The sequence below is a fragment of the Oncorhynchus keta genome, chromosome 37 (genome assembly GCF_023373465.1).
Source record: "Oncorhynchus keta strain PuntledgeMale-10-30-2019 chromosome 37, Oket_V2, whole genome shotgun sequence".
In the NCBI taxonomy this organism is placed as follows: Eukaryota; Metazoa; Chordata; class Actinopteri; order Salmoniformes; family Salmonidae; genus Oncorhynchus; species Oncorhynchus keta.
Genome location: NC_068457.1, coordinates 3542265 through 3560915, shown reverse-complemented (window position 1 = coordinate 3560915; position 18651 = coordinate 3542265). Strand labels below are relative to the sequence as shown.

At 45.4% G+C, this 18651-nt stretch overlaps 3 protein-coding genes across 5 annotated transcripts in view; 1 reads left to right on the top strand and 2 right to left on the bottom strand.

Moving 5' to 3' along the window:
* LOC127916587 (uncharacterized) overlaps positions 1 to 18651 on the bottom strand; it is a 184401-nt gene that overhangs the window by 23266 nt on the left and 142484 nt on the right. The gene's annotated exons all lie outside the window — the stretch shown is intronic.
* Positions 1 to 18651, top strand: part of LOC118370066 (gastrula zinc finger protein XlCGF17.1-like) — a 246728-nt gene that overhangs the window by 179763 nt on the left and 48314 nt on the right. The window lies entirely within an intron of this gene.
* LOC118370072 (zinc finger protein 501-like) lies at positions 364 to 11877 on the bottom strand. 2 transcript variants are annotated; one of them, XM_052498869.1, is made up of 2 exons: positions 11282 to 11877; positions 364 to 2651 (listed from the first exon to the last, which is right to left on the bottom strand). In XM_052498869.1, the coding sequence occupies exons 1-2, from the start codon at positions 11412 to 11414 to the stop codon at positions 1540 to 1542; spliced, it is 1245 nt and encodes a 414-aa protein (XP_052354829.1). In that variant the 5' UTR covers positions 11415 to 11877; the 3' UTR covers positions 364 to 1539. The 2 variants fall into 2 exon arrangements, with proteins under 2 accessions (XP_052354829.1, XP_035610760.1); XM_035754867.2 differs by having other exon boundaries at positions 11009 to 11871.

Here is an 18651-nt window from a genome sequence, read left to right as displayed (position 1 = left end):
TTGCAGGCCCAATTTTTCAGTTTTTGATTTGTTAAAAAGTTTGAAATATCCAATAAATGTCGTTCCACTTCATGATTGTGTCCCACTTGTTGTTGATTCTTCACAGAAAAATACAGTTTTATATCTTCATGTTTGAAGCCTGAAATGTGGCAAAAGGTCGCAAAGTTCAAGGGGGCCGAATACTTTCGCAAGGCACTGTATATAATGAACAGACAAGGTCTATACTGCGCCTAGATGGTGTAACAATACAGTGCATTCGGAAAGTATTCAGACCCCTTCACTTTTTCCACATTTTGTTATGTTACAGCCTTATTCTAAAAATATATATTTTTAGATACTCAATCGACACACAATACCCCATAATGACAAAGCAAAAACACCTTTTTCCTTCTAATTTATTAAAATAATAAACTGAAAAATCTACATAAGTATTCAGACCTTTTACTATGTATTTTGTTGAAACACCTTAGATGGCGATTACAGCCTCCAGTCTTCATGGGTATGACGCTACAAACTTGGCATCCTATATTTGGGGAGTTTCTACCATTCTTCTCTCAAACTGCTATTTTCAGGTCTCACCAGAGATGTTAGATTGGGTTCAAGTCCGGGCTCTGGCTGGGCCACTCAAGGTTATTCAGAGACTTGTCCCAAAGCCACTCCTACGCTGTCTTGGATGATTGGTTAGGGTCGTTGTCCTGCTGGAAGGTGAACCTTCGCCCCAGTCTGAGGTTCTGAGTGCTCTGGAGCAGGTTTTCACCATAGAGCTCTCTGCACTTTGCTCCGTCCATCTTTCTCTCGATCCTTACTAGCATCCGAGTTCCTGCCGCTGAAAAACATCCTCACAGCCTGATGCTGTGCCAGGTTTATATCAGATATGATGCTTGGCATTCAGGCCAAATAATTTAATATCGGTTTCATCAGACCAGGAAATCTTGTTTCTCATGGTCTGAGAGTCTTTAGGTGTCTTTTTGGCAAACTCCAAGCGGGCTGTAATGTGCATTTTACTGAGGAGTGGCTTCTGTCCTGCCACCCTACCATAAAGGCTTGATTGGTGGAGTGCTACAGAGATGGTTGTCCTTCTGGAAGGTTCTCCCATCCCCACAGAGAAACTCTGTAGCTCTATCAGAGTGACCATCGGGTTCTTGATCACCTCCCAGACTAAGGCCCGTCTCCCCCAATTGCTCAGTTTGGCCGTGCGAGTCTTGGTGGTACCAAACTTCTTCAATCAAAGAATGATGGTGACCACTGTGTTCTTGGGGACATCCAATGCTACAGATATTTTTTGGTACCCTTCCCCATATCTGTCCCTCAACACAATCCTGTCTCGGAGCTCTACGGACAATTTCTTTGACCTCATTGCTTGGCGTTTGCTCTGACGTGCATTGTCAACTGTAGGACCTTATATAGACAGGTATAATCATAAATAATATGATTTCATGAGGCATAAACAAAAACACAAATTCTCAGTCAAAAAAAAAAAGTTAGATCACAGCACCTTTATTGTCTCATGTGATTTCAGGTTCTGTGACTGGGAAAATGTCATTCCACACAGAGAGAGAGCAGTGGTAGGGCTTTTTTGGTGTGTGTCTTCTTATGCTCCTTCAGGCTCCTTAACCAGGGAAAACTCTTTCCACACTGGGGGCATTGGAAAGGCTTTTCTCCTGTGTGTATTCTCTCGTGCTCTTTTAACGGCCCTTTCTTAGTAAAACTCTTTCCACAATGGGAACAATGGAATGGCTTTTCTCCTGTGTGTATCCTCTCATGAGCTTTTAGGTGCCCTGTCTGAGTAAAACTCATCCCACAGTGGGAACAGTGATAAGGCTTTTCTCCTGTGTGTATTCTCTCATGCCTTTTCAGGTTAGCTAAAATGGTAAAAGTCTTTTCACAATGGGAACATTGGAAAGGCTTTTCTCCTGTGTGTGTCCTCTCATGAGCTTTTAGGTACCCTAAATGAATAAAACTCTTTTCACAGTGGGAACAGTGATAAGGCTTTTCTCCTGTGTGTACCCTCTCATGAGCTTTTAGGTCCCCTAACTGAATAAACCTCTTTTCACAGTGGGAACAGTGGTAAGGCTTTTCTCCAGTGTGTATTCTCTCATGCCTTTTCAGGTTAGCTAACACGGCAAAACTCTTTTCACACTGGGAACATTGGAAAGGCATTTCTCCTGTGTGTAGTCTTGCATGTTTTTTTAGGTTTCCTATTAGAGTAAAACTCTTTCCACAATGGGAACATTGGAATGGCTTTTCTCCTTTATGTATTCTCTCATGCTCTTTTAATTGCCCTTTCTTAGTAAAACTTTTTCCACACTGGGAACATTGGAAAGGCTTTTCTCCTGTGTGTGTTCTCTCATGAGCTTTTAGGTGCCCCGTCTGAGTAAACCTCATTCCACAGTGGGAACAGTGATAAGGCTTTTCTCCTGTGTGTATTCTCTCATGCCTTTTCAGGTTAGCTAACATGGTAAAACTCTTTCCACACTGGGAACATTGGAAAGGCTTTTCTCCTGTGTGTGTTCTTTCATGCAGTTTTAGGTTCCCTGACCAGCAAAAACTCTTAACACAGTGAGAGCAGTGGTGTTGTCTCGCTGGTTTGGGCATCTCTGGGTCTGGTTCCCCTGAAGGACTCTCCCCGCTGTCAGAGTCTGGTTTCTCTCCTGCCAAAGACAAACAGAGTATCTCATTAAACAGAGACCTGAATGAAACCTGCACATGATAAAACTGTCTTCCTATGAGGTTTAATCTAGACTAGATCCCTCAATAAAAGAGCAGAACTGGTCATCACAGAGTGGCTGTAGTGCTTTGTAGGCTGGGTAAATCCATTTGAATTCAATACATTTTTGACAGCATCCCTTTTGATAGAAAAAAGCTTTCCTTACATGTTTAACTATGGAAGAAGTGGTAAGAAAGTGACCTTTTGGAACTGAATGCAAAAACATTCGTGAGATATACAGTACCAGTTACAGGTTGACACAACTTATCATTCAAGGGCTATTCGTATTTAAAAACATAAAGTAGCCACCCTTTGCCTTGATGACAGCTTTGCACACTGTTGGCATTCTCTCAACCAGCTTCACCTGGAATGCTTTTCCAAAGGTTTTGAAGGAGTTCCCACATATGCTGAGCACTTTTTGGCTCCTTTTCCTTCACTCTGTGGTCCACTCTGTGGTCCAACTTATCCCAAACCATCTCAATTGGGTTGAAGTCGGGTGACTGTGAATGCCAGGTCATCTGATGCAGCACTCCATCACTCTCCTTTTTGGTCAAATAGCCCTTACACAGCCTAGAGGTGTGTTGGGTCATTGTCCTGTTGAAAAACAAATGATAGTCCCACTAAGCGCAAACCAGATGGGATGGCGTACTGCTTCAAAGTGCTGTGGTAGTCAGACCGGTGTGAGCCTTTCCAAATCATGTCCAATCAATTTAATTTACCACAGGTGCACTCCAATCAAGTTGTAGAAACATCTCAACAATGACCAATGGAAACAGTATGCACCGGAGGTCAATTTCAAGTCGCATAGCAAAGGGTCTGAATACTTACGTGAATATGGTATTTCTGTTTTTTATTTTTAATAAATGTGATTTTTTTTTCTCCAAACCTATTTTCTCTTTGTCATTACGGGGTATTGTGTGTAGATTGATGAGGATTTTTATTTATTTAATCCGTTGTAGAAAAAGGATGTAATGTAACAAAATGTGGAAAAACTTAAGTGACAAAAAAAGGGGGTTAAAGACATAAAAAGTACATCCATATTTTTTACATCTCTCAGATACAGGACAAACACTTAAGAACAAACTCCCTTTAGATGTTTTGGGGAACTGTTGTTCCATGTTGTGAATGTCATGCAATGCATTAGTATGGGTTATAGCAGTATGGCCAAATATTTTTTGTTGATACTTCCATGGGTCTTACAGTTCAAAATCAAATAGCAAAATTATCCTTGGTATAACATTCTTAAAACAGTACTGTACTGGGCAAACCCTTCATGTTGTTTAAACCTTCTTAAAACAATTCCAAATAGCTTAGAAGAACCCCCCCCTTTTAAGCATTCTAGTACAGTCACATAGTTAACACACACATGGACGCAGCGGTCGAAGCCACTGCATCTCAGTGTAAGAGGCGTCACTACAGGCAGTATCACATCCAGCTGTGATTGGGAGTTCCACAGTAGTTGTCTGTTATTGGGGTCGAGAGGAAGACAAAGGAGAGGGATCCCAAATGTGGTTAGGAAGATACAAATAATCATTATTACTGGAAAATATTCATTTAAAATCCAGGAATCTTACAACTTTATCTCTCTAGGTCATGGGTGTCAAACTCTGGCCCGTGGGCCAAATTTGGCCCGCAGGGTAATTATATTTGGCCCGCGAGACAATACCAAATTACTACTAGAGCTGGCCCGCCGGTATTATACAGCGCATTCACCACTAATACTACGAATCCCATAATGCTCTGCTGTTTTCGCGCGCCAATCAGGACAGGACCCAGAAACGCTCTCTCCTCTGTGACAGTAGTCATAGCAACATAGACGCTACAACTGTCAGCGAGCTAACCCTTCCCAAAAATGGCGAAAAGAAAGGCAGAAAACAGGAGCTTTCTGTACAAGTGGGAGGCAGAATATCTGTTTACATATGTAAAAGACAAACCTGTTTGTCTTGTTTGTGGAGTCAACGTGGCTGTAAGTAAGGAGTACAACATTAGACGACACTATGAAACGAAACACCATGACAAATACAAGGACCTGGACATGACTCAAAGGAGCCAGAAAGTAGAGGAGATGAAAAGAAGTTTGGTTTCACAACAGAATATGTTTAAAAAAGCCACATCACAAAGCGAGGCTGCTGTAAAGGCTAGTTATATAGTGGCAGCAGAGATCGCAAAATCAGCCCGGCCCTTTAATGAGGGAGAGTTCATGAAAAAGTGCATGATGAAGGTTTGTGACCTCGTATGCCCAGAGAAAAAAACAAGCATTTTCAAACGTGAGCCTGAGCAGGAACACAGTAGCTGATCGCACATGTGATCTTGCCACCAATCTGTATGACCAGCTGATGGAAAAGGGAAAAGATTTTTTGCGTTCTCCTCGCTGTGGATGAGAGCTGCGACGCATCTGATACTGCTCAGCTGTCAGTCTTCATCCGTGGAGTGGACTCAAATCTGTGTGTTACGGAGGAGCTATTAGGATTCAAATCAATGCATGGCACAACCACAGGAAAGGAAATCTTTGAGGAGGTTTCCAAATGTGTAACTGAAATAAAGCTGCCGTGGGATAAACTCGTTGGATTAACGACAGATGGTGCGCCAGCGATGTGCGGTAAAAAGAGTGGACTGGTGGGCATGGTTCGGGAGAAGATGCGGGAAGAGAACTGTGCAGGTGAGCTAACTGTTTACCACTGCATCATACATCAGGAAGCACTGTGTGCCAAAGCCCTAAAAATGGAACATGTTATGACCACAGTAACACAGGTAGTTAACTTTATAAGAGACAAAGGTCTAAATCACCGCCAGTTTAAATCTTTTCTGGAGGAGTGTGGTTCGGTATACGCAGACGTGCCGTATCACACAGAGGTGAGATGGCTAAGCAGAGGAAAAGTACTGAACAGATGTTTCGAGCTGCGTGAGGAAATATGTAAATTCCTGGAAACCAAAGGGAAGGATACAGCAGAGCTCCGGGAGCAAAAGTTCCTGTGTGAGCTGGCCTTTCTCTAATGACATCTCGAGCCATCTCGATGCGCTGAACCTGCAGCTTCAGGGGCGGGGGCGCATCATCACAGACATGTACGCTGCAGTGAGGGCCTTCAAAACTAAACTGTGCCTGTGGGAGAATCAGATGCTGCAAGAAAACCCTTGCCATTTTCCCTGCTGCCAATCCATAAAAGCTCAGATCTCTACCGCCGTGTTCCCATGCGCACAGTTTGCTGAAAAACTCAGTGTTCTCGCCGCTGAGTTTAGCCGGCGATTTGCCGACTTCGATGCCCAGAAATGCAAGTTTGAACTGCTTAGTAATCCCTTCGCAGTTGATGTGGAAAATGCACCAACCAACATCCAAATGGAGCTGATTGAACTCCAGTGCAACGACACGCTGAAGTCAAAGTATGATGCTGTGGGCGCCGCACAGTTTCCACGGTTCATCCCTGACACAATGCCTCAGCTCCGCACCCAAGCTGCTCAGATGCTCTCCATGTTCGGCAGCACTTATCTATGCGAGCAACTTTTCTCCTCGATGAAGATGACCAAAACAACTCACAGGAGACGTCTGACTGATGAACATCTTCGCTCGATACTGAGGATTTCTTCAGCTCAGAGCTTGAGCCCAGACATTGATGAACTAGCATCCAAGAAGAGATGCCAGGTATCTGGCTTGGGCACATCAGATTAGACCAGTGTGCAATAATTAACGTTTTCTTTATGCACTTTTTCTTGCTACAAGGCATGGGCTTGAATGGTTGATTGATTTATTATCATTTTATTTGTAAAATTATTAGCCAGTGGAAAAAGTTGATTTTGGTATTTAAATCAGAAGGCTGCAAATAGAAAAGAGGCATACAATTTTTATTAAAATTTTATTTATTTAATAAATGAATGCCATTGATGTGTTTTTTCATTTGAAATTCAATTTTGCATGTCTCCACTATTAAATTATATATTGTATGGTAATAAGCGATGCTTGTTCCATATTCAATGTTAAAGCAAAACTTGTTTGGGTCCATATTAAAAGGTTAATTTGTTCAATGTTGGCCCGTGACTTTATTCAGGTTTTACATTTTGGCCCACTGGGTATTTGAGTTTGACACCCCTGCTCTAGGTCAAGCCAGTAGGCTACAGTAGGTTGTATCTCTCTAGGTCATGCCAGTAGGTTGTAACTCTCTAGGTACGACTTGATTAGTGTAGTGCCAACAACGCAGCTACTGCCAGCTAGCCTACTTCAGCAGTACTGTATCATTTTAATCATTTTAGTCAATAAGATTCTTGCTACGTAAGCTTAACTTTCTGAACATTCGAGACGTGTAGTCCACTTGTCATTCCAATTTCCTTGCATTAGCGTAGCCTTTTCTGTAGCCTGTCAACTATGTGTCTGTCTATCCCTGTTCTCTCCTCTCTGCACAGACCATACAAACGCTCCACACTGCGTGGCCGCGACCACCCTAACCTGGTGGTCCCAGCGCGTACGACCCACGTGGAGTTCCAGGTCTCCGGTAGCCTCTGGAACTGCCGATCTGCGGCCAACAAGGCAGAGTTCATCTCAGCCTATGCCTCCCTCCAGTCCCTTGACTTCTTGGCACTGACGGAAACATGGATCACCACAGATAACACTGCTACTCCTACTGCTCTCTCCTCGTCCGCCCACGTGTTCTCGCACACCCCGAGAGCTTCTGGTCAGTGGGGTGGTGGCACCGGGATCCTCATCTCTCCCAAGTGGTCTTTCTCTCTTTCTCCCCTTACCCATCTGTCTATTGCCTCCTTTGAATTCCATGCTGTCACAGTTACCAGCCCTTTCAAGCTTAACATCCTTATCATTTATCGCCCTCCAGGTTCCCTCGGAGAGTTCATCAATGAGCTTGATGCCTTGATAAGCTCCTTTCCTGAGGACGGCTCACCTCTCACAGTTCTGGGCGACTTTAACCTCCCCACGTCTACCTTTGACTCATTCCTCTCTGCCTCCTTCTTTCCACTCCTCTCCTCTTTTGACCTCACCCTCTCACCTTCCCCCTACTCACAAGGCAGGCAATACGCTTGACCTCATCTTTACTAGATGCTGTTCTTCCACTAACCTCATTGCAACTCCCCTCCAAGTCTCCGACCACTACCTTGTATCCTTTTCCCTCTCGCTCTCATCCAACACTTCCCACACTGCCCCTACTCGGATGGTATCGCGCCGTCCCAACCTTCGCTGTCTCTCCCCCGCTACTCTCTCCTCTTCCATCCTATCATCTCTTCCCTCTGCTCAAACTTTCTCCAACCTATCTCCTGATTCTGCCTCCTCAACCCTCCTCTCCTCCCTTACTGCATCCTTTGACTCCCTATGTCCCCTATCCTCCAGGCCAGCTCGGTCCTCCCCTCCCGCTCCGTGGCTCGACGACTCATTGCGAGCTCACAGAACAGGGCTCCGGGCAGCCGAGCGGAAATGGAGGAAAACTCGCCTCCCTGCGGACCTGGCATCCTTTCACTCCCTCCTCTCTACATTTTCCTCCTCTGTCTCTGCTGCTAAAGCCACTTTCTACCATTCTAAATTCCAAGCATCTGCCTCTAACCCTAGGAAGCTCTTTGCCACCTTCTCCTCCCTCCTGAATCCTCCCCCCCCCCTCCTCCCTCTCTGCAGATGACTTCGTCAACCATTTTGAAAAGAAGGTCGATGACATCCGATCCTCGTTTGCTAAGTCAAACGACACCGCTGGTTCTGCTCACACTGCCCTACCCTATGCTCTGACCTCTTTCTCCCCTCTCTCTCCAGATGAAATCTCGCGTCTTGTGACGGCCGGCCGCCCAACAACCTGCCCGCTTGACCCTATCCCCTCCTCTCTTCTCCAGACCATTTCCGGAGACCTTCTCCCTTACCTCACCTCGCTCATCAACTCATCCCTGACCGCTGGCTACGTCCCTCCCATCTTCAAGAGAGCGAGAGTTGCACCCCTTCTGAAAAAACCTACACTCGATCCCTCCGATGTCAACAACTACAGACCAGTATCCCTTCTCTCTTCAAAACTCTTGAGCGTGCCGTCCTTGGCCAGCTCTACCGCTATCTCTCTCAGAATGACCTTCTTGATCCAAATCAGTCAGGTTTCAAGACTAGTCATTCAACTGAGACTGCTCTTCTCTGTATCACGGAGGCGCTCCGCACTGCTAAAGCTAACTCTCTCTCCTCTGCTCTCATCCTTCTAGACCTATCGGCTGCCTTCGATACTGTGAACCATCAGATCCTCCTCTCCACCCTCTCCGAGTTGGGCATCTCCGGCGCGGCCCACGCTTGGATTGCGTCCTACCTGACAGGTCGCTCCTACCAGGTGGCGTGGCGAGAATCTGTCTCCTCACCACGCGCTCTCACCACTGGTGTCCCCCAGGGCTCTGTTCTAGGCCCTCTCTTATTCTCGCTATACACCAAGTCACTTGGCTCTGTCATAACCTCACATGGTCTCTCCTATCATTGCTATGCAGACGACACACAATTAATCTTCTCCTTTCCCCCTTCTGATGACCAGGTGGCGAATCGCATCTCTGCATGTCTGGCAGACATATCAGTGTGGATGACGGATCACCACCTCAAGCTGAACCTCAGCAAGACGGAGCTCCTCTTCCTCCCGGGGAAGGACTGCCCGTTCCATGATCTCGCCATCACGGTTGACAACTCCATTGTGTCCTCCTCCCAGAGCGCTAAGAACCTTGGCGTGATCCTGGACAACACCCTGACGTTCTCAACTAACATCAAGGCGGTGTCCCGTTCCTGTAGGTTCATGCTCTACAACATCCGCAGAGTACGACCCTGCCTCACACAGGAAGCGGCGCAGGTCCTAATCCAGGCACTTGTCATCTCCCGTCTTGATTACTGCAACTCGCTGTTGGCTGGGCTCCCTGCCTGTGCCATTAAACCCCTACAACTCATCCAGAACGCCGCAGCCCGTCTGGTGTTCAACCTTCCCAAGTTCTCTCACGTCACCCCGCTCCTCCGCTCTCTCCACTGGCTTCCAGTTGAAGCTCGCATCCGCTACAAGACCATGGTGCTCGCCTACGGAGCTGTGAGGGGAACGGCACCTCAGTACCTCCAGGCTCTGATCAGGCCCTACACCCAAACAAGGGCACTGCGTTCATCCACCTCTGGCCTGCTCGCCTCCCTACCACTGAGGAAGTACAGTTCCCGCTCAGCCCAGTCAAAACTGTTCGCTGCTCTGGCCCCCAATGGTGGAACAAACTCCCTCACGACGCCAGGTCAGCGGAGTCAATCACCACCTTCCGGAGACACCTGAAACCCCACCTCTTCAAGGAATACCTAGGATAGGGTAAGTAAGGGTAAGTAATCCTTCTCACCCCCCCAACAAGATTTAGATGCAAGTGGCTGTTCCACTGGTTGTCATAAGGTGTATGCACCAATTTGTAAGTCGCTCTGGATAAGAGCGTCTGCTAAATGACTTAAATGTAAATGTAAATGTAGGTCATGCCAGTAGGTTACAGTAGGTTGTATCCAAAGTGGTTTTATCTCTCTAGGTCAAGCCAGTACGTTGTAACTCTCTAGGTTATGCCAGTAGGTTACAGTAGGTTGTATCTCTCTAGGTCATGCCAGTAGGTTACAGTAGGTTTTATCTCTCTAGGTCATGCCAGTAGGCTACATTAGGTTGTATCCAAATGGAAACGATTATCAACCCAATGTGGAAAGTGTTGAATTTGGTCAACAACAAAATGAATGGTTTATTTGCTACGTGAGGTTTACTTGATCTAACAGAAGTAATGATGAAGTTATGTGGACACGTGACATACCGACAACTTTGATTAAAAAAAACACTATAGGAGTTGTCTCCAGATCACTACGCATATTCAAGCTTAGCATCTCTCTCCATTGAATACAGGCGGTTGATGTCAACAACCCTCATAGAATATAAACAATAGATTACAATAATAAGATGTATCCACCAATCCAAAGAAAGGATAGGCGGGATCTAGACAACCCGCAATGCCACTTTGTGGACAACGACTCCCCTTGTTAGGGCGGAGAGTCATCTTGTCAGTATATCCATAATCTTTGGTGTAGCCAACCCAACTCTCACATGGCACTATGTGTAGTAAAACATCACTATGTGAAAATCACTACATGCCGTGCCCCCCAGTCTGCGCTCAGCAGATAGACCCTTCTCAAATATATATGTTAAGTCACTTTTTGGAAACGGAATGGAGAAAACAGGGGGTAGCTTTCTCTCTACGTCGTCTGATTCTAGACATATCAGTCATTCTAGGGCCCTCCATTGAAGAGGTATTGACGAGCCAACTCCGAATATCCAAAGTTAAAAACACATAGAAGACGGTACTTACTGGTGTTAATCAGATCTATCTCCACCTCCTCATCTTTCAATGTGACAGTAATCTCCCCTTCCTTCTTCACTCCAAAAACTACATCCTCTTTTACTGTAACATCCTCTTCTTTTACTGTAACATCCTCCTCATCTTCCAATGTGACAGTAATCTCCCCTTCCATCTTCACTCCAAAAACTACATCCTCTTTCCCTTCCTCTTGTTTTACTGTGACATCCTCCTCCTCGTTCACTCTGAACGAGTCTTTCTCTTCTTTCACTGTAACAGCCTCACCCCCAACTTCTTGTTTTACTGTGACAGCCTCCTCTTCCGTCTCCTCTTTCACGACAATGTTTAGCCCCAGAGCTTCTTTCTCCGTCCAGCAGACCTCTTCTTTAACAGGAGGGGAGTAGTTTAGGGAGCTCATGTTCGGAGATGTTAGCTAGCTATCTATCATTAGCGACTAGTCTAGTGCTAACTTAACCAGCCAGCTGCTATATCTGACTAATACAAAATAACGTAATATTAAATTAAATAGGTAAACAAGTAGATACGACAGAAGTGTGTCTAAAACACAGCAGCAAATATAGACCGAAAGCGTATAAATAGCTTGAATCTTTAGGCTATGTTGGCTAGCAAGCTACGGTGGTTGACGAGCTGTTTCTGAAGAACCGTCCACTAGATTATACGTCACGCTGGCAGCGTCGCCTGAAAGACGCACATCGCCGTCTGCTGACTGGAGGGGAAACGGAGTTGAGGATCATATTTTATTTTCACACAAAGATTATTTTAAATGGATTTAATTAAATTATAGCATTATATTGAGACATACAAAGAGAAGAACGTGTTGATTGATTAGTGCGAATAAAAAATGTTTACTACAGCACATACAAGGTAGTTTCATTAAGTTATACTAAATCTTAATAAGTAGCCAGCTACTGTAGGTCTATACTGCTCCAACATGGTGTAACAATGCATCATGTAGATGTATATAATGAACAGACTAGGTAGGAGGTCTGGTGTGGGAAATTAAGGTTATGCTGCTAGTGTGATTTATAATCTAGTGGACGGAACGCTTACTAGACAAAATAGCCGAACCAATATAGCTCTTTTGTGTATATTAGCCACTTTGTTTTAAACCCACTTCTGTCATCTAGTTAGTTAACCGATGTAATTTCATATTTACGGTGTTGTTAATAGTCATCTAGCGGGCTGGATAAGTTAGCAATAGCCTAGCTAACATCTCCGACCATGAGGTCACTAAGCTACTCACCTCCTGCTAAAGAAGAGGTCGTCTGCTGGATGGAGAAAGAGGGTCTGTGGCTGAATGTTGTCGTGAAAGAGGAGGATGTCACAATACAAAAACAAGTAGAGGGTGACTGGGCCCTGATTAACACTAGTAAGTAATGTCTTGAATACAGAGGCACAAACTCTGCAGTTGCTGAACTGGTGTGTGGTGTTAAAGGCGAAATATGCAATAGCTACATCCATATTTAGACTTTTAAATTATTTATTTATAGACATTGATTCTTGAAGAATATAACACATGCCTCATGAGCTTAGTTAAACGGTTGTACCCCATCAGAACCCCAAATAAGCTTTTTTTTACTCCAATGTTTAGAAACAATGTAAACCAACACTGTATAGCCTCAACATTGTTAAAACTATCATGTTGATATCATGGATGGTCAGTCCTTGTATCCATAGGTCTGTCTATGAATTTGAGACCAGTTACATTTCTCCAGCCCCATCCATCATCATATTATCTCAACAGTGATGTAATTACAGCTTTGTTATTGTTTGAACTCCATATTGGTTGATTGTTGTGTGGCTTTTTTAAAATCAGGTTTTAAACAGCAACAAAATGGCTGCCCAGAGACTTGGTTTGGTTAACAGCTGAGGGATGAAGAAATGTGACCACTCTCACATTTATAGAGAAAGCTATTGTAGCAACCGTAACCCAAAACTTATTGACCTCGTCGAGAAGTTCAGACATTTTGGAGCAACAGTTATAAGGTGTTGACTTGACAGTTGCTGGACCCAGGTTTGTTCAGCTCAGGGCAACACCCTGAATCGACTACACTATAAATACAAGGATTGGCCATCCATAAGGTCAAAATTATAGTTTTAACCAGATTGAGGCTATACAGTGCTTTTTTACAAACAGTGGTGTTATACAAACGTATGTTTTGGTTTCTGGTGGGGTGATACAGTTGAAACATTTAGAAGTTATATTTTTCAAGAATCAATCGCTAGATTGGAAATGGGTCTTTCTATAACTGCCAGTGTGTCGTGGTCATCATATGGAGGAGACCAAGGCGCAGCGTGGTAAGCGTATATACTTATTTAATGAACGACCACTGACCAAAACTTACCTTGACACTAATATTGCTAGTGCAGACAAGCATCTAAACATAGACTAACAAACCACACAACACCCATGGAATATGGCTACCTAAATGGTCCCCAATCAGAGACAACAATAAACAGCTGCCTCTGATTGAGAACCAATCTAGGCAACCATAGACATATAAACACCTAGACTAGAAAAAGCCCTAGACACATAAAAACCCCTAGACATACAAAAATAACTACAAAAACTAAACAAACCACCCCCTGACCTAACCAAAATAATAAAGAATACAAAGATAACTAAGGTCAGGGCGTGACACAGTGAAGATTTCCTGTGGGGATTAAATTGTTACAGCTGTTGATAAGTCCTTAGCTGTGTTCCCCGTACTATTTGTGACGTGAATTGAGAATATAGTATTCTTATTGGTCATAGTATGATGAAGTTAGTATGCCAAAAGTTCCCGGATGTCGTACTAAATTCGCCAAAATATGATGTATACAAGCAGAGGACACTATTTCCGTACTTTAGGGCCTATAATGCATTTCTTCAGGAATTGGGCGTGGTTTCACAGTAGGCAAGAAGCCACCGGACTGACGCGGTGCCTGATGTGGTTGGTTGAGACTTCACAACGCAGTGGACCGATCCCCCTCCACTCAGTCAGTCTGCAGCAAATATGGATATTCAGAACATCTTCCAAAAGAAAAAAACTGCATCTTCAAATAAAGGAAATCTGTGCTTTACTTTCCTAATGACCATTTCTACTCCAGAATATCCTCTATGTTGTTGTTAGGGGAAGTTATGGGTCCAACAGTAGGTCTATGTTGTTGTTAGGTGATGTTTTGGGTCCTATAGTAGGTCTATGTTGTTAGGTGAAGTTATGGGTCCTACAGTAGGTCTATATTGTTAAGTGAAGTTATGGGTCCTTCAGTAGGTCTTTGCTATTTATAGGTGAAGTTATGGACCAAGGCTGATGGAAAAACTAGCCAAATAAAACTTTACTGGTTGAAGTGTTTTTTAAAGTATGAAGCAGTTGATTTTCGACAATAACAACATTATATGAATCAGGAGATTCAAACGAGCCTAACAGTTATAATCTGATAATGCAATAATATGGTAATATTCGAAATACCTTGTGGAAAACAAATCTTCCTTCACCATTTTTGCTCCAGGCAGTTACACTACATCCATAACTAGCGGTTTCTGCATTAGCAGGGAGGAGTTTGTGCAACCAAATTGCGTGCGCATTGCCCTCGATGTGTCAATTTTATTAAACACAGAAAGGGGCCTATATTGGAGACCATAAATTGTCATGCACACTGCTTAGGATTTCAACAACTTTAATAACTTATTTCTAGCCGACAACCATCGATGTTACTACTAATGTGAAAACAAGACAATTATGACTATTGTTGCTCACTTGTCTTAAGACAATTGTCAAATAATATTAACATTCATTAAAGACTTCAATTGTTGTACAACACCATGGCTACACTGTTGGCATCACCCTTTTCGGTGGATTTCCACTGTTGTGGGCCTTTAACCGTCTGTCTGACTTTTTCCAGTCACACAGGAGTGACGGGACTATCATGGATCCGCTGAGGAGCCTCAACAACCTCTTGATGCTGACGAGGCAGAACAGTCTCTCCAGATTAGAACACCTCAAGAAACACCAGCAGCAGGGAAGAGAACTCCCCGCTGCTCTGATTGTGGGAAGATCTTTTCAAAATCATATACATTACAATCACACCAGATAATTCACACTGGAGAGAAATCTCATAGCTTTGATCAATGTGGGAAGAGTTTTACTCCGTCAAGCGGCCTGAAAGTGCACCATAGAACACACACAGGAGAAAAACCTTATAGCTGTGATCAATGTGGGAAGAGATATTCTCGTAAAAGATCTCTGATCAAACATCAGAAAATACATACATGCAGTTGTTTCATGATATCAATGAAATAATGTCACAATGTAGAATGTTTTAACATTGTAGTCAGAGGATTTTAATGATGTCACAATGGCATGATAATGATGGCAAAGTTGTCTAATTACCATGTCATGTATTTCCAGGCCACTATAGTGTCTTCTCAGATAATGGTAGCTAGCTAACTAGCCTTGTCACTGTTGTTTAAGCTGCAGTCAGAGTCAGTCAGAATGTCACAATGTAGAAGGAGTGGGGGGACAGGCTTCCTGCCAGGCTTCCTCGAGGTCGAAATGAGGGATTTGGTGGAGGAGTTAGCGGGGATGGGACGTTGTGTCTCCCCGCTACCTCCTTCACCAAAGAAGAAAGGGATGAAGAGGGGGAGCTTGGCAGGAAGTGAGAGAGAGGGGGGTGTGGAGGGGGAGGGGGGCTAAGAGAGTGGCGGGGGGAGGGGAGGGTAATTTGTCCTCCCAGTTTGCCTCAGCCCCTTGCATTTTAGTGGATGACTCCAGTGAGGGGTCGGTGGGCTGTTTGCTAGAGGGATTCCAACTCCTGTTTGAGGAGATGGGGTCCCCTACATGCAGCCCCGAGGCAAACAGGGAGGGGGGGATGGTGGGTGGGGAGGGAGGACCCAACACACTGCCTGGGTCATGGGTTGGGATGGAGGACGGGGGGGGCGTCAGGAGTGGAGAGGATGTCCCCGCCGGTGGAGATGGACCAGGGGAGCATCGGGTGAGTCTCCTGGTTTTTTCTTTGGTTTTGGGGGTTTATTTGTTGGAAAAAAAATTAAATGAATAGTTCTGTTTCTTTTTTTAGTCTAAATGTTAGGGGGTTAAGGGATAATGTTAAAAGGAGGGCGTTTTTTTGTTATTTAGAGGGTGTGGGGTTTGATTTCTGTTTTTTACTGGAGGTTCACCTGAGGGATGGTGGGGATGTGTGTAGATTTAGGAGGGAGGTGGTGGACTGTCTGGCGCCCCTGTGTGTTACAAACAGGCACTTGGTGATAGGAGGGGATTGTAATATAGATTTAGGGGTAGGTGGTGATAGCAGTGCAGGCGCCATCACTGGGCTAATGGCTTGCCATGGTCTGGTTGATGGTGGCCTGCACACTACTCCGGCAATGGTCGGTCCTACATGGCGCAACTCCAGGGGGGTTGCGCGGAGGCTCGACTACATTTTTGTATCCAGGTCTTTGGGTCAGTTGTCTGAGCGGCTGGTGCCTGTTTTCTTCATGGATCACGACGGGGTGTTCCTGCAGGTAGGGTCGCCAGTCTGCCTCTTCGGTAGGGGGTACTGGAAGTTAGATCGGGATATACTGGAGGAGCAGGCTTTCGTTGACGCATTTTTTTTGTTTCTTTCGGAGGCTGGTCCATGTGCGAGGGGGTGTTAGAGTGGTGGGATTTAGTTAAGGTGAGGATTAGGGCTTTTATAATAGGATATTGTAGAAGGAAAAAAGGGAGGAAAGGAGGGAGGTGGATTGTATCCAAAGGTTAATTGAACTCGAGTACGAGGCAGGCAACCTCGGCGGGTCGATTGACTGGGAGAGATCCGCAACCCTAAAGGCGCAGCTCAGGGAGCTGCAGGAGCAGAAGGCTCAAGCTTTCCTAGAGCGTGCGCATAGTGGCTTTCTAGAAAATAATGAGACTTGTTCCGCTATGTTCTTTAAGTCGGTTAGGGCCAGGCAGAGTAGGAAGGTAATGCATGGAGTTAGGGAAGAAAATGGTAGTATAGTAAGTAAACCAGAGGAAATGGTCAGGGTGACAACTGATCATTTCCAAGGTTTATTTAAGGAAAGGGAAATAGATGTAGAGCAGGGAAACGTGTTTTTAGAACACTTGTCCCGGCGGCTGCCAGAGGACATTAGAGACGTGATGGAGGCCCAGATCTCACTAGAAGAGGTTGAGAGCGCTCTTAGGAGGATGGGAAAAGGGAAGGTGCCTGGGATGGATGGGCTGCCGGCTGAGTTTTACCTCAAGTTTTGGGGTATACTTGGACCAGTGGTTCTCGAAGTTTTGAAGGCCATCCTTGAGACAGGGGTCCCGGGGGATCAATGGCTGTTGGTGTGCTGTCACTTCTTTATAAGAAGGGGGAAGCAACTGACCTTGGCAACTGGCGGCCTTTGACCATGCTGTGCGTAGATTACAAGATTCTTGCAAAGGTTTTAGCAGACCGGTTGCGCACAGCCCTTCCCTACGTCGTCCACGAGGATCAGACGTGCGGGGTAGAGGGCCGCTCTATAAGATGGAACCTACAGTTGATCAGGGATTCCATCGCTTGGGTTGAAGATAGAGGGCTGCCTTTAATGGTAGCAGAGCTAGATCAGGCGAAAGCTTTTGATCGCGTGAATAGATCTTTTATATTCAGGGTGTTAAGTAGATTAGGATTTGGGGAGAAGTTTATAGGATGGATTCGTACATTATATGTCGGAGCGGGGTGTCGAGTTAGTGTAAATAGTCACTTAGGTGACGTTTTTGACCTCTCGTCTGGGGTCAGGCAGGGATGCCCACTCTCGGCTCTCCTCTTCGTTCTGTACATGGAGCCTCTGGGGGCTGCCATTAGGGCAGACACAGGGGTGGAAGGATTGTTGATCCCTGGAAGTGGTGGGCTTCGTGTTAAGATGACGCAGTACGCCGACGACACTTCCTTGCTGTTGTGCCAGGACTCGTGCCTGACAAGGTCCCTTGCCATCTTTGGGGATTTCACCCGAGCGTCGGGAGCAGTTCTGAACCATGCAAAGTCTTCTGTCAAGTCTTTCGGAAGATGGCGCGTTAGAACGGATGTGCCTGGGGGTTTATCTCTCTGCGAAGGGGCCCTGAGGATTCTCGGGGTTCATTTTGAGACCTCCGGCTCAGCGACGCTAAACTGGAACATGCGTATCGCAGTGGTACAGAGGAAGCTAGCAATGTGGAAGGCTAGGTATTTGTCTATTATGGGCAAAGTCCTGGTCCTAAAGGTGGATGTGTTGCCGTCTCTTTTGTATTTGGCATACATCTACCCATTGCCGGCTTGTCTGAGGAGGCCTCTAGTGAGGCTTGTGTTTCAGTTTATGTGGAGTGGCAGGTGCGAGTGGGTCGCCAGGGCACGCATGATCTGTCCCATCGGGGAGGGAGGTAGGGGGGTACCACATTTCCCCCTCAAGCTGGACTCAATTTTTGTTTCTTTCTTGTTAGCGGAGCTTGCTCAGCCAGTGATACACCCGTCCGGTTACCTCCTGCGGGTGTTCTTCTCGTACCAGGCGAGAAGCGTAATGGTGTGGTCTAACGCGGGTCCTCGGGCGGAACAGCTGCCGTGGCACTTTGGCCATGCGGCAAAGTGGCTGCGTGCGCACCCCGAGGCACCTGTACGAAGAGGCCAGGCAGGCAGGGAGTCCTGCGCCTGTAGCCGGCATCTCG

Excerpts from the sequence above, each read along its gene's own strand:
- LOC118370072 (XM_035754867.2), bottom strand. The coding sequence starts at position 11,414 with ATGAGCTCCCTAAACTACTCCCCTCCTGTTAAAGAAGAGGTCTGCTGG. Across the intron at positions 2,652-11,008 it reads GATAGATCTGATTAACACCA|GAGAGAAACCAGACTCTGAC; the intron begins GTAAGTACCGTC and ends TGTCTTTGGCAG.